The 16,056-nt window shown below is 51.1% G+C and overlaps 1 protein-coding gene across 4 annotated transcripts in view; it reads right to left on the bottom strand.

The window, feature by feature from the left end:
* The window catches only part of TAOK1 (TAO kinase 1), a 1,366,047-nt gene that overhangs the window by 530,910 nt on the left and 819,081 nt on the right, over positions 1–16,056 (bottom strand). For all 4 annotated transcript variants that reach the window (XM_085649205.1, XM_085649204.1, XM_085649206.1 and 1 more), the window contains exon 12: positions 8,231–8,434. In XM_085649205.1, coding sequence (XP_085505331.1) covers positions 8,231–8,434 — 204 coding nt within the window. The remainder of the gene's footprint in view (positions 1–8,230; positions 8,435–16,056) is intronic.

The raw sequence follows: 16,056 nt of genomic DNA, 5'->3' as shown, positions 1-16,056 counted from the left end.
AGCTCTCTTAGGGTCCAAACGATGCAGTCTCTCTTCCTCCTTCGAAGGGGGAGGATAGAAGGTGGGTAAAGTAATGGACTGTTCCATATGAAAAGGGGTAACCATCTTGGGAAGGAAAGCAGCCCTGGTCCTTACAACCAACTTATCCGAATGAATGGTCAAGAAAGGAGGTTTCGAACGAAGAGCCTGAAGCTCACTTACCCTCCTAGCCGAGGTAATGGCAATCAAGCAAACCGTTTTAAGAGAAAGAGGCCTCAACGGGCAAGTATGAAGAGGCTCAAACGGAGAACCCATTAAAAAGGTAAGAACGAGATTCAAATCCCACTGAGGCATAATGAAAGCGTGGGAGGGAACTTATTTGTAAGACCCTTAATGAACCCTCATGACAATGGGGGACTTAAATAAAGACGGCTGGTCCGGCAAACATAGAAAAGTCGACAAAGCCGACAAATAGCCCTTAACAGTGGCCACAGCATAACCTTGCTGTGCCAAATAAAGTGAAAACTCCAGAATATTAGACAAACATGCCTTCAAAGGGTCAATGTATCTCTTTCCGCACCACCTAACAAATCTGGACCATCTGGAAGAGTAAACAGACTTAGTGGAGTGTCGCCTGGACGATAAAATAACATCCACAACGTCCGGTGGGAGAGAGAAGGAACTCAGGTTGCCCCGTTCAATCTCCAGGCATGAAGGTGAAGTCTCTGGAGGTGGGGGTGTAGAACCTGCCCCTGCGAGAGGAGGTTTGCCCTGAGAGGGAGACGGAGCGGAGGGTGCGTTGAGAGGTGAAGAAGATCTGTGTACCACACCAGTCTTGGCCAATCCGGGGCAATCAATATGACTTGGGCCCGGTCTTGGCGAATCTTCCTCAGAACCCGAGGAATCAAGGGTATGGGAGGAAACGCGTAAAGGGGCTGCGAGCTCCAATCCAATTAAAACGCGTCCCCCAACGCTCCCTGCAACGGAAACTGGAGACTGTAGAACAACGGGCAGTGCGCGTTCTCGCGAGTGGCAAACACGTCCAACCGAGGAGACCCCCACATCTGAAAGATGCGATGGACCACCTCCGGATGAAGTAGACAATCGTGATCGGCCGAGTGACGCCGACTGAGACTGTTCACACGTACATTCAGCACACCGGCCAGATGATTTACAAACACACAAATCCGATGGCCCTGAGCCCAGGACCAGAGTCGCAGAGCCTCTCGGCAGAGACAATACGACCCTACACCTCCCTGTTTGCTGATGTACCACATCTCGGTAGTGTTGTCCGTCAGGACCTGAACCGACTGACCGCGAAGGGAAGGAAGAAAAGCCTTTAGTGCCAAACAAATCGCCCGCAATTCCAGCAGGTTCATATGAAGCAACCTTTCCTCTGGAGACCAAAGACCTTTGACCTCCAGATCACCCAGATAAGCACCCCACCCTAAAGCGGAGGCATCCATGGCTACCGGCGAAGGAGACTGAAAGGGCTTTCTTTTAGACAGGTTGCCCTGCACACTCCACAAAGTCAGCCCCGCTGCAGCTTCTCTGGAGATTCTGATCTTCTCCCTGAAATCTCCGTTGTGCTGATACCACTGCCTGCGGAGGGCACCACTGGAGTGCCCTCTGTGCCAGCGTGCATGACTGACCAACAGTATGCAGGAAGCGAGCACACGAAGGACCTTCAGGACTGTAACAACCGCTGCATCGTGAAATAAAGGAATAATTTCCTGAATGTCGAGAATCCTCTGCGGAGGAGGGTATGCCCGACACACAGAAGGGTCCAATATTGCCCCTATGAACAGGCTGCGCTGAGAAGGCACTAGATGAGATTTGGGTACATTTATCGAGAAACACAATTTGAGCAACAGATGAGTTGTCACCTGCAAGTGGCACAATACCAACTCTGGAGACTGCTTTCAACAGCCAGTCGTCTAGGTAGGGGAAAACAGGAACCCCCGACCTTCTGAGATGAGCCGCTACCACCGCCATCACCTTTGAAAAGACTTGAGCCACGGAAGTGAGACCGAACGGAAGAACCGCAAACTGATAATGTTGCGATCCTACCATGCACCGGAGATACTTACGATGCGACCTCAGGATGGGAAGATGAAAATACGCATCCTGCAGATCGATGGACAACATCCAGTCTTCCTGTTGCAGCGCAAGAAGAACCTGAGCCAAGGTCAACATTTTTAACTTTTCTTGTCTGAGGTAAAGGTTCAAAATCTTGAGGTCCAGGATTGGTCCAGGATTGGCCTTAAACGACCGTCCTTTTTGGGGCTCAGGAAATACCGGGAGTAGCAACCCTGACCCCTTTCTTGCTCCGGAACCACCTCTATCGCACCTTTCTGTAGCAAGGTAAGAACCTCCTGCTGTAAAAGCAGTAAGTGGTCCTCTGAGCACCAACCCTGGCGAGGAGGGTAAGGAGGATGATACTCCAAAAAGGGAAGGGCGTACCCATTCTCTACAAGAGTCAAGACCCAACGATCTGACATGATCAGTCTCCAGTCTTGTAGAAAGAGGGACACCCGACCTCCAACCGGACCAACATGTTCTAAGATGGGGGAGAGAGAACTGCTTTCCTGTTGTACCTGTTGGCGGGAGGGGAAGTAGAGGAAGAGGAGGAGGATTGTTGTCGAGCTGCTCCCCTGAGGCCTCTTTTACTCCTCCCTCTGTACGACTTGTACAAGGGATTCTGCTGTTGCTGACCTTGTTGAGACTGCTGGCGGCCACGAAAGGAAGCAGATCTCCCAAAACCACGATCCCTCTTGTAGCCGTATCCTCTAGACTGCACCTGGAGTCCCAGAGACCTTGCAGTAGCCCTGCTGTCTTTAAAACGCTCCAAGGCTGAGTCCGCCTTTGAACCAAAGAGTTTTGACCCAAAGAGCAAATCCAGCAGAGTTGCCTGAACATCAGGTGAGAAACCAGACGACCGAAGCCAAGCCTGTCTCCTTGCCGCCACAGAGGACCCCATCACACGAGCCACAGAGTTAGCAGTGTCCAGACCCGATTGAATCACCTGACGGGCCACAGCCTGAGAATCAGAAAGGACCTCCAAGAAATTATTCCGATCCTCCTTAGGCAACTTCAGAGCTAGGTGCATGACTGAGTCCCTCAAAGCATGGATATACCTTCCAAGAAGACAAGTTGCATTAGTGGATTTAAGAGCCATACTAGCAGAAGAGAACACCTTCTTTGCTGCCTGCTCCATCTTTTTAGAATCCCTATCACCAGGTTTGATAGGGAAAGAACCAAAAGACAGCTTCGAACACGAAGCCTGGACCACCAAGCTTTCCGGTGATGGATGCGAAGACAGGAAAGCTGGATCCCCATGAGCAGGCCTGTACGTTCTAGAGATGGAACGAGAAACCGCAGGAGCAGACAAAGGCTTCTGCCACACCTCCATTATTGGTTCCATCAAAGCCTCAGTAAAGGGAAGCAACGGTTCAGAAGCTGAAGAAGCTGTATTAAGAACCTCGGTAAGGCTATTAGATTTCACCTCAGCTGAGGTAAGCTGCTGATTAAACAAATTAGCTGCCTTCCTTCTGACCACATGATAAGGAGCAATGTCTTGCACAACCCCAGCCTTCACAGGTGGGAGATCATATTCAGGAGAAGTATCCAAGCCACTGGCCTCATGTAGGCCCTCAAACTCATCTATAGACTCAACAATCTCTCCTTCCTTCTGATTTTGTTCATATTCCTCCTCTTCAAGGAGCTTCTGCGCCTCTCTCCTAGAGCGTAATTTAGGAATCTGCGTCACCACACGCGGCGCCAGTGAAGTCATCAACGGCGTCGACAGAGGAGCCTCAGCTTCAAATATCGTCGATCGAACTCGAGGCGGCGCCGACTCAGCAGCTGAAGGAGTCCGAAGAGCCGGAGTGGAGGTCCTCGGCGCCGGGAAATGCCAAGCCAGAGAAGACGGCAAGAATGGCATAAAGGGTGCCTGAGGATAGAGGTGAGGAACACCCAAGTTAAAGGCCAAAGGACCCCGGATGGAGCAGAGGCCCTGGCAAACATGTCAAACATCACATTAAGAAAATGCGTAGAGTCTGACCCAGGAGCAGGAAAAGCAGGATATAGATCCGTACCTTCCTGAGGTTGAACTGGAGGCTGTGGTGCCGGGGACGCACAGGTGAAGTCACGCGGCCTGGTGACGACTCCCTAGGCGTCTGAGACATTGCAGGAGCCGGAGAGCCTTCATGCAGCGAAGAGCCTTTCGAAGCCGGCGACCCTGGAAATGGAGAGGGAGCCGGCGTCACCCGAGGAGATGGAGAAACAAAGTCCTTTCTTCGAAGTCGTTCAGCTGGAGTCGGCGACCTCAAAGCCCTGGCCTTCGAAGAACGGAGCCATGTCTCCTCTTAGACTTCTTATGCCTTCTTGACTTCGATGTATGGGAAGACGATGACTTCGCCCTTTTACGACGCCTCTTCTCCTTTTTGGCTTTGGCCATAAACAGCTTAGCTTCACGCTCTTTAATGGACTTAGGATTCATTTTCCTGCAGCTTCGGCATTCTTCGACGTCGTGGTCCGACGATAAGCACCAGAGGCAATCTTCATATGGGTCCGTAATCGACATAGGCCCGCCACACTCTCTGCAGGGTTTAAATCCAGTCTTCCTGGAAGTAGCCATCAGAAATCAACAAGGATACAAAGTTTTCTTCAAGAAATGGAGAGGCCCTAGAAATATCGCTACGTGTCTACGGCACGGAAAAAAGGGAACTGACGTCAGCACGCAGACGAGGTCCTCTTATGGCTCCGATGACGTCATACAGTGTCGCGATCAGAGCCGTGCTATTGTGACATCCTCGTCGACGTGTGAGAGCTAGGAAAGAATTTCCGCGGAATGCTGGCGCAGGGGGTATTCATAAGGTGAGGAATGCACAGGCAGAAGTATCCATCAGAAGCCAGCATTTATGAAGGAAAATGACACAAGCCAATGACAAATATGGGTGGAGAGTGGGCAGGGCATTGTAGGAAGCTGGCTCTGTATATACTATACAAATATGGGGTATAGTGTGCACAGAGTCCAGTGGAACCCCAAAGGTAGGCAGAGGTCAAAGTAGATAGCACCTTACTCTGTATTTGTGGTAGTGTGGGCGAGAAGTAAGGCTTTATCAGAGGGTAGTGTTAATCATTTGTTGTACACATTCAGTCAGCAAATGATATCATACACTCAAAGACTGAACTCAAACCAATTTAGTTTCTAGCAAAAATAGTATTAACTTATTTTATTTCTAGAACCAAGCAAAGCCTGGCACAGGTAAGTGAATTAAATGTTTTGCAAAATATTATGCAGTTTTTACAAGTGAACGCAAGTTCAAACGCAGTTGTTTGAAATACAGGTAAGTCAAGGTCTTGAAATTATTGTTCAGATTTCTTTTTAGTTACTATTAGATTACTTTTTAGATTAGTTTTTCTACTCAGTGTGTTATGCCTAGATATCACACTGGGACATTTCCTAGAAAAGGTAAGTAAAAACAGTTTTGCACATTTGTACTTTTTTAGGTTTCCATACAAATCAACTCAAAACGTGAAACATTTTTCGGAGAAAAACAGTCAGTAGGTTACTACAGAGAGAAATGAAGTTAACGTTACCAGGTTGGTAATCGGTCTTTGGGGTTGAGCATCTGGGGTTAGAACATGGGTTACCCCAGGGTCAAGGATGCACTCTTGTTACACCCTCAGCTGCACTAGGGTGGCCGGGAGCAGAGTGCTGAGGCCCAATGTTATCCAATGGGGGATAAGGTGACTGCTTACGAGCGGGCCACTGGGTTGTGGGAGCAAAGCTCCAGGTGTTAAGCTCAGGGCAAAGGGGGATCCTGTTTAGCACAAAAAAGTGCACCCGCAGCGGCGGCCCGGTGCAGAGTGCAGTTTTAGCATCGGGTGCTCTGTTGGTTTCAATGGGGATTCTCCGGTTTCAACCAAGACTGCAGGCTTGGGGACGAAGGTGACAATCGGTTGGAGGGGTATGTTGGGATGCCGGGACAAAGACGGTTGGGCCACCCAAGGCCATGGGACTTCGGGTGCAGGGGTGTCTTTAGGCGTCAGGTTTCCCTTACCAGACCCTGTTGTGGCGTTCCTCCAGAAAGAGGCTGCAGGCTTTACTGGGAGATTAGAGGCAGGTCAGAGATCACCAGATCTCGGGTCAGAATCGCTGGGTAGACCTCCTCGTGGTGTTGGGCCACTTGAACTTGGGCGACAGGTGCAGAGTGGTGCAGACTCGCGGATTTTGCCAGAGCTGGGATCTAATGGTGAACAAATCCGGTGTTCACGAGTGACAAAGTCTTTTCTTTGGAAGGCAGGGCAGATCCTAAGGGTTCTTGAGGTTGCTGGCTGCAGGACACACCAGAGTTTTGCATCTGCAGGTTCAAGGTGGGGACAGGCTGATAGGGCTGGGGCAAAGTCAGTGGGCGTCCTCCTCCTCTTAGCTTCGGCACGGCTGTTCGGTCCTCCTTCTTTTTTCTGGGTCGTTGCTTGTCGGAGGAGGTAAGCTTCAGGGGTGGCCCTAATTACTAGATTTAGCGGCGTTACAGGTAAGCTAAAGGTTGGGACCAATGGGTCCCTTCCTTGGGGTGGGTACACCCTCTACTATGCCACCCTCCAGTGGGAGGGGGGCATTTGCCTTACTCTGGTTAGCTGGGTCCCCCATATGCAAGATGGCAGGGACAGAGAAGTGCTTCACCTGGCCTCCCCCACCAACGGGACGGGGTTGGCAAAGGTGGGAATACCTCCCTTCGTCACTTGGTTTTCCTGCCGGTTCTCCTGCCCAAAGGGGAGGTGGGGGAAAGGGGGGGGCAGAACCAGTGGGGACCAGTTGCTGGTAGGAGCAAAAGGCCTGGGGAAGCTAACAAAGGCCGCAAGCTTTTGAAGCTTACCCTCCGTGGACCCTGCTCAGCCTGGGGGAGGAGGCTTGACACCTCGTCTCAGGATGTGCATTGTTTCGGGCCCCCCAAGAGCAGCAGGCTTTTGACCCAGGGGTCCAAAAACATTTCTAGTGGTGGCAGCTGAGGAGCAGTCACTCAGCCTGGATATGTGTGTTAGGTCATTTTTCAGGGGGCATCTCTAAGATGCCCTCTGTGCGCATTTTTCATTAAATCCCACACTGGCATCAGTGTGGGTTTAATGTGCTGAGAAGTTTGATACCAAACTTCTCAGTTTTCAGTAAAGCCATTATGGTACTGTGAAGTTCGTAATGAGAAACTCCCAGCACCATATACTCTTAATGGCATTACTGCACATACAATGTCTAAGAATTAGCTTAGACACTGTATGGGGTACAGGGCTCATGCACCTGTACCCTAACCACTGGTATAGTGCACCCAGCTAGAGTGGTGGCTGATCTATGCCACGACAGTGGGTTGTAGGCATGGCACACAGGGATGTGTGCCATTTCGACTCTTTACATTGTTCTGCACCAAAAAAGCAGCCTGCCAAGGCAGTGTGTGAGTGTAAAGGTACAGGGCCTATAAGGATGGTACAATTGGAACCATTTACCAGGGGCTGATCTGTGGCCAGAGAGTGCTAATTGGGTTTGGTCTTCAATGCAGTTTTAGGGAAAGAACATAGGCCCTGGGTACATGATTGGCAGGAGCAAAAGGGCGCACTGAGTCAAAGTACATCAGCAGTTGAGCAAAAAGTGGGGGCAACCATGCAGAAAGAGGGCACTTTCTCACAGGCTTCTATTCCATACCCCAGTACAAGAAGTCTCGCAGAGCAGCGCATGCACGCTGACTCTCGGCTTGACAGAAAAACCAAGGGAAATCAGTTCAAATGCAACAGACTTGCAGTGAAGATGGAATATCCAAAATGATGAAAGAAGCCCTTTCAAAAAAGGATATCAACAGCCTTAGTAGTGATCTGAGTTTCTAAGTTTATTCTCGAACAAAGAACTGGGGTTGTGGAGCAACTGCCAGAGTGAGGCATGATGGACTACGGACCCAATATTTGTTTTTATTATTTTGTCCCCTTTCAATCCCCAGAAATGCAATGTCTGAGAAACTATTCTCAACACACAACTGAATAGCTACAAATCTTCACATGCTGCAGAAAGGTGCCTTTCTTGCCTCTTGAGATAAAAAAAATAATAAATCAATTAAATGCAATTTAGTCTGCGAACATTAAATTGTAGGAACTAAAGCATAATGGTGAAACGCTGTACTAAAAGAAAGGCTCTGTCTTGGTCACATAATGCACATTATAGTTCTGCTACTGCTGTGCTTTCAGAAAATCCAACAATACTCACAGGTTTTAAATGGATGACCGAACTGTTTGACATCACTGTGTGGTCCCCTTCCATCAGTTCCAGCTCACTCTTGTCATCAGAGGCATCTGGGAGACTATTTACACTACTGCTTTGGCTGCTGGCACTAATTGACATGCTGGGAATTGACTGGTTACTTCCAACGCTGTTGACAGTTCCACTCCGACCAACACCATGATCGGGATCCTAGAAAGGGAAACAGATAAAAGCTGTTAAACAGTGCAGACTCATGGGTTAAGTTGAATCCATAGAGCTACAGTAAGTATACTAAATAAGCATAGAATTGGCTTGTGCAAGGCTAATCAACAATATTGTGCTTCTACAACTTCCAGGATTCTACAATCCTGCCAACCAAGCGGTCCTCACAAGGACCTTGTAAGGATCCTGTCTTCACAATAATTTACTACAGAATATACAGTGGCACAGTGCAAACCTTGCTCCACTTTTCACTCCAGTCCTGGATGCTACTTCAGCATTCTGATGCATTATGGTACACCTAGTTTTTCCTGTAGTCAATCATTGCCAAGCTCATATCCTGGAGCTGGAATAATTTGTTTTATCACAGTTCCTAGCCCTTAGCAATTCATTGACTCATAGTTATGTGCATTCTCTCACAGCTCCAACCCGCACTCCATTCCTCGTTTTCCAGTTTCCTTATCTGGGCCTGCTGGCTTATTTTGTCTTCTCCTCTCCAAGTCCAAGTACAGCCTTCCCTCTCGAGGTGGAGCTTTGATGCCCACCATCTCTTTAATTGCTTTCACTTGGCTGTCCCTGGTACTGTATGTACGAGTTACTGACCTTTAGTAACGATGTATCTGGTAGAGACGATTCTAACCGCAGATTCCTTCATGTGGAATTATCCCCAGGCGTGAGACTGGATCCGGAAAACTTTCTTGCCCAGCTTCCCTGCGCGCCGGGGGGATGGCATCACGTGACTCCGCCAAGGCGTCGTCCACATACACGACGTCCGCTAGGTCACATAAGTCCCACCCCGGCATGCCTACGTCAGTTTTCTTCGGAGAACTTTTCCGCGCCACAACGCGGAGCCAGCAGACAAAACTGTGAGAGTATAGGAACAGTGTGCGAAAAAAACAAAAAAGGAATGGTGAGGAACAACACCACGAAGAGCAATGCCCAGCACTCCAGTACCCAAAGGCAGGGAAAGAATAAAGAACAGAGCAGCAACCCTGCCAGTACAGAGACTGCATCCCCCGGTGACAAGGGACATATGTAAAAATGTCACGATAACATGAAACAGGACTACAACCCCAACCAATGACAAGGAAGGGGAACCAGTCGGGGACACACAGGGAACGACAAAACTCCAAGACATCCCCATCACAGTGTGTGACAACCCCCATCAGGAACAAGGGCAGAGGCACAGCCAAAAGACCCCAACCTCAAGGATCGCAAAGAGCTAGAAGTACCAACAAACCTATCCTCTCATGTGACAACAGGGAGGAAAAAGGGACAGCCTGACAGAAAGAGGGAAAGAATGTACTCATAGAAGACACAGCCACCCACAGGGAGGCGAGTGCAAAAGACCAAATCACAAGCACTCGCAGAACAGGGAGGAAGGGCGGGCCGTGAAGCAATCTGCGGCTAGAATTGTCTCTACCAGATACATCGTTACCGAAGGTAAGTAACTCGTACATCTGATAGAGACTACTAGCCGCAGATTCCTTCATGTAGAATAGATACCGTAGCCATACCCAAGGGGAAGGAGGGTCTGCGAGAGGACCCCACCCACCGGGGCACAACAGAGAGCCGCACGGGGGCCGAGTCCGAAAACAGGACGAGGTGCCCCATCCCCCAGGCAAAGGGAAAAGAAAAAGATAGCCTGTCCTTACTCAGCAGAGGAAACAAGGCAAGCCGCAAAGAGGCCAAACACCCTACGCCCATGTGAGGCAACAAAAACCTCCGCCCAAGGCAAGGAAAGAAGCACCGAAGGAGAAGAGCAACCTAGAGACTCCAAGGAGAAGAGGCAGAGCAAAGGCAATCCCAGACAGTACGGCGCCTGCAGCAAGAAGCAGGCGGAAGCCGAAAAGGGGAACTCAAGGTCACCCTGGAAGAATCGTCCAACGCCCGCAGGGACAAACTGCACCCGCAAGAGGGTCCAGAAGTCCGGGATCATCCCCCCCACAGGGAGAAGAGGTAGAACCAAGTGCAAGGCCCACTGGAAGCAGCGGAGGAGGCATGATGACAGTCCCACTAAGACCCCAAGAAGGCACAACGATGCAGAAAGAACAAGAGGCCGGCACTGGCAAGCTCCGCCAGACGCCAGGGACACCACAGAACGAATCGCTCAAAACAAGAAGGTGAAGAAGGAGGTTGCATCCGCAGCATACCATAACACCACGAAGAGCAGAAGCCCACAGGCGACAACAACTCCCCAGCACATATCAGAGCTATTTAACAGCCAACCCTGCCCCACATAGGGCATGTCACACCCCAAGACTTGGGAACCTCTTAGGAAGAAACTTCCGCAGCAGAGGACAACAAAAAAGACCTGCGGCAAAAAATCCCGCAGGAGGCCTATCAAGCAGCCAGAGGGGAAACGCAGAATACCCAATCTCAGGCCCAGCATGGTGTTAAAAAAAAAAAACCTCAAGGGAAAAACACACAGTCACAAAGGGCTGGCCAGCAGCCAACAGCACCACAGCCTCAGCAAGGAGGACTCGAGTGGCCAGGAAGCACACAGAACAGACAACCGGGGCGGCCTGCCTCAACAGAAGAAACAGCTCCAAGAACCAGAACAACAAACAGGTCACTGAGGAGGAGAAGGAGGGGGAGGGGGAGGAGGAGGATGAGGAGGACGACGAAGCCCCGCCAAGAACCTCTGGATGGCTGAGTCCGCGGGGGCATGGAACAAAACAGCATCATCAAAGGGAAGGTCCACCAGCCGTTCTCGAGCATTCTCCGGGAACACACTGTCCCGGAGCCAGGCATGGCCACGAAGGGCAACCGAAGAAGCCAAGGCATGACCCAGCATCTCCGAGATATCCAGAGCGGAGTGAAGGATAAATGCCACCAGCTCCCGACCATCCAAGACATGGTGTCTCAAATCCACACAGGCACCCTCCTGAGAAGTGGCAGATATAAGGGACTCCGCCGAGTCCCACAAGCAAGTAGTGGCCCTAGCCAAAATACACAGTGTGTTAAGGGCCCGCAGAGCCGCACTGGTCGAGGCAAACATATTGCGCCCCCAGGAGTCCAGCCAGCGGGCCTCCCGTGACGGGGGAGACAACAGCAGCGGCAAAGCAGGAAAGGCAGACTGCAAAAGGGGGCCTCTGGTCGAAGGGTGAAGAGAAAGGCACACCGGATCACACGGTGCCGGATGGTGGTGGTGCAGAATGTGCTGGGGCACCGGGTCCCGCGTGGCAGAACGGCCCCAAGTCCCCAAGAGAAAGGAGTGGAGAGAACCCTCGAAGGGAAGCAACAGTTCCCTACTACCAGAGCCCTGCTGGAGAACCTCCAGAAGATGATCTGCGGGGAAATGGGTTGCGGATCACCCATACGCAAAAATTCCCACAGCTATGGAAACAACGCGGGCGAAAGCCGCACCCACCTCCATAGGGCCCCGCGGAGGGGAAAGCAGATTCTCGTTAGGCGACAGCTGCAAGCTAAGGTGGCCATCCCCCCCAAGCCAACCGGAGGAAGGAAGGGCCAAGGCCGGAAGGAAGGAAGAGGGACTGAGGAGTGGGGGACCTGCGGCTTCTCCGGCGAAGACCGCGGTCGTGGAGCCGGCGAGGAACCGCCTTTAGACGACGTCGGGGGAAAAAGCCACGACACTGCGGCCCGTCTCCGGCGAGGATGACACCACCAACCGCCGAATCTCTGGAGAAGAGGAGGCATCTAAAGACGAGTCAAAAACCCGACATCAGCCCGGCGCCGTAGAGTCCGCAACCTGAGGCAGGACACTGTCGTCGACCGGCGCCGGAGAAGGCGCAGGTGCGACCTCCGACACAGCACACGGCGCAGGAGACCAGAGCTGAGCCGGAGTGGCAAAGGGGCAGCACCGACCCGACCTCCGACAAGGCAGCCGCCTGCGTGGAGGGACGAAAAGGGCCCGGGGAGGGACGAGGAGTCCTCCGCCAGCCGCGACTCATGACAGGGCGAGATGGGCCCTCCACCAACCCCTGTGGCGCCGCCAGGGCCAGCAGCCGCCGGCACCGTAGTGGCGTCACCTCGGACAAGGCCACCGCCTGTCCAGAGGACCGAGAGGGGCTTGGGAGTGTGACCTGAGCCCCGGCGACCTCCCGCCACACCACAGTGACTCCCACAGGAGTTTGTGGCGAAGCAGAGGCGCCGTGGTCCGAAGGAGGGACCCCCGAAAGGCCGCACCCCAACGGCACCACATCCTCCGAGCCTGGATCCGAACCAGTTGGGGCTGGAGCCGCCGGCAATGCCACGGAGGGCCCTGCACACTGCAAGGGATCCGCTGACATCCCAAGAGGGGAAGGAGGAGGAGAAGCCAGCGAGGCCTGCAAAGCCGCCGCATATGTCTCCATCTGGGCTCTGGTCGCCCCCGCGCCGGGAAACGGTGGATAAGGGGACGACACACGGGGCCGCACCACCCGCGGAGAGCCCATGCCCCAGACAGGCCGGAATCCGACCCTCGGGGATAATCTGCGACACTTATCAATAGGTGAGCGGCGCTCTTGCAACCTGGGGGAAGATCGAAGTCGGCAAGGGAAGCTGTGACACCGACTGGGACACACGAGCCGAAATATTTTTCATCTGGCGCTCCCGCCGGGACTTCGGCTTCATCTGCTGACACGCCTCACAATCAGTGGAGTCGTGGTGCTCCCCCAAACACCACATACAGATGGGGTGAGGATCCGTCGCCGACATGAGGCGGCCACACAACGAGCAAGTTTTAAAGCCCGAAGGCATTCGCACACTGTTCCCACACACGCAGCAATAGCGTAAGGGAAAGGCCTAAACAGCCCCAGAGCACAAACAAGATCCGCGTTGCACGCGGAAACGGAAAAAACTGACATAGGCGTGCCGGGGTGGGACTTATGTGACCTCGCTGACGTCACGTATGCGGACGACGCCTGGGCGGAGTTGCGTGATGCCGTCTACCCGGCGCGCAAGGATGCTGGGCAAGAAAGTTTTCCGGATCCAGTCTCACTCCTGGGGATAATTCTACATGAAGGAATCTGCGGCTAGTAGTCTATATCAGATTCCTCCAGCAACTAGCAAGATCTTCCAAGTAATCTGAAAGGTCAGGGTTGTCATTAATGTGAAACTTTGTAGGAATCTGGCCTGACTTGCTGCTTGGCTGTAAAACCTATTCCTAGCTACTATGAGGTTTGAATATACATTTGTACCTATCCTGCTACTATATATCCTCTGTTTTCAATTCCTTGATTATATTACTTCTCTCTCCCGGTCTTGTTCCTGGAGTATTGCAGAAATTGTTATCCTACATTTCAGGGTAGTTCCTTATTTTGCCTTCATACTTTTAATCCTTCTAATGTTTGTATGCAGAATCCTTGTCTTGTATTCCAGTGCACATTATTCTGTTTGCATACTAATATGCTGCACATTCAGATGCAGCTACTTTGTTCTGTCTGTATACTTCCAGTCCTGTTATTTGCTTTGTAGATTCCTTGTCCTCCATTCCAGTGTTCTTTTCTCTCTGCAAAGTACCAAACCTCGCTCCTCATACCTGCCTCTCCCAGTTTCCTGCAACTGTCTTATTTTTCCAGTTACTTATTTAGGTTTGCCCATCTGTTCTTTCTGCTGTCTATCTTGCATTCCATGTTTCAAATCTTAGTTATTACCATTACTTCTGCTTAGTGCTTTCCTATGTTCCTCTTACTGTTTATTGCGCTTTATTTGCATTGTTGTTCGGGTTATACAGGCCTTAACTAGTCCCTGTCCAGTATTCAGAACAGAGTTTGCTCCAACCTGCTTTCCCAAACAGTTTCTGTTCTCTCTTTCTCCCGGTATTCAGGCACTCCGGTGTATATGTCAAAAAAGTGTATGAATGCGGTGCACACCATTTATTGCGTGGTTTAAAACAATAGTTTACCTATCAGTTAAAAAATGATTGTCAGATCTAAGCTAGATTTCAGTGTGCTACGCAGTATTTGTGGGCTGCCTGTCCCACATACGAATGAAATGCAAAACAATCAAGTGAATTATGTTGCAATTTGATTAAGCTTTTAGAACACACATTTGTAGTGCACGCAGTTTTTCAAGTGAGTGTTCACTTGATTGTTTCGCACTCCGGTGTATATGCCACACCCTCTGGCACTGCAGACAGTGTGTGGTTCTAATGAAGAAGGCCTTTATTTAACCTGCACGAGCATTACTTCCCTGTGCTAGCCACAACTCGCAACTGCCACAGGAAAGAACCTCCACGCTTCAGGAATCAACAACAGAACATTCACAGTAAAGATTCCTAAATATGTTTTAAAAACACAACATATCCCTACCCTCCAACCCCGCAGTTCTCCATTAAAACACCACACATTGGAAATAAATAAAAAGAAATGTTTTAAATAATATATAAAAGTTATATATAACATTTAAAAAATTGACTATAGGAACTCCAGGGGATTCTCCAATGCAATGGCAAGAGAAGAATAAATTAAAATTGCACATAACTCAGATGAGAGATCAGTTCGATGCCCCGATTACGGCCGATGAACTAAGTTCGGCGTTGGCGGCGCTGCGCGCCAGGGACGGGCCACCGGCCCTAAAGGATTCCCCGTGGAATTCCTCCGATCCTACATGTCCATCTTATGCCCCCACCTGTTAGAGGCGATACACGAAGCACTCGAAGAACGTCAGTTGCCCCAGGACTGGGGGCATGCCGAGATCGTCCTTTTCCTGAAACCCGGCCGCCCACCAGAACAACTGTCCTCATACAGGCCTATCGCTCTTATCAACTTTGAGCCCAAACTACTGGGCAAGGTCATGACCAATCGCCTGCGCACTTGTTTACTGGATCGAATTCACCCAGCTCAATCTGGCTTTATGCTGCACCGGGCCAACAGACACAATATTTGAATTGTCAGTTTCACAGCGCCATGCGATGGCCCAAGAGTTGAGGCGCCCCCCAGCTATACTACTTGCTGATATTGACATGGCCTTTGACTCCCTTAGGTGGGAGTACCTTTTCCAGTTACTCGAAGCTGTCACTTTCGGGCCGCGTTTCCTGGCGTATGTTCCACTGTTATACATGGACCCCACTGCCTCGGTGCGCATTGCGGGTCATATCTCAGCCCCATTCCCCATCATTCGCGGTACGCGGCAGGGCTGCCCCCTATCCCCACTTTTATTTGCTTTAGCAGTAGAACCATTGGCGGCTAGGGTGAGCGGGGACCCAGTGCTCGGGGGGCTTGAGGTGGCCGCGGTTGCGCCCCGACCGCATCGCGTTATATGAATACAATGTCCTCTGCTTCATGACGGATCCATGGATCTCTGGTCACCGTATCCTACAGATCCTCCGGGTTTTTGGACACACCACCGGGCTCCATACTAATCCCTCCAAATCCGTCTTATTCCTGGTGTGCGGCAATCAGGGCAGAGGCGCATGGGCGGCCCAACTGATCCACGCAACAGGGGGCTTTAAATACTTTATGTCGCCCTGCCCACAGACCTTAGGGGCACATAACATTAATCCCCTTCTCACCAGTCTCCGAGATGAGACGAAAATATGGTCCTCCCTTCCGCTTTCACTGTATGGACGCTCAACGATTTTTAAAATGGTCTCCCTACCTAGATTGTTGTATCGACTACAAAACTTTACATACCACATACTACTATCTTGGTTTGCGAATACTAATGCC

The sequence above is a fragment of the Triturus cristatus genome, chromosome 3_2 (genome assembly GCF_964204655.1).
Source record: "Triturus cristatus chromosome 3_2, aTriCri1.1, whole genome shotgun sequence".
In the NCBI taxonomy this organism is placed as follows: domain Eukaryota; kingdom Metazoa; phylum Chordata; class Amphibia; order Caudata; family Salamandridae; genus Triturus; species Triturus cristatus.
This window is presented reverse-complemented; position numbering and strand designations above follow the sequence as displayed.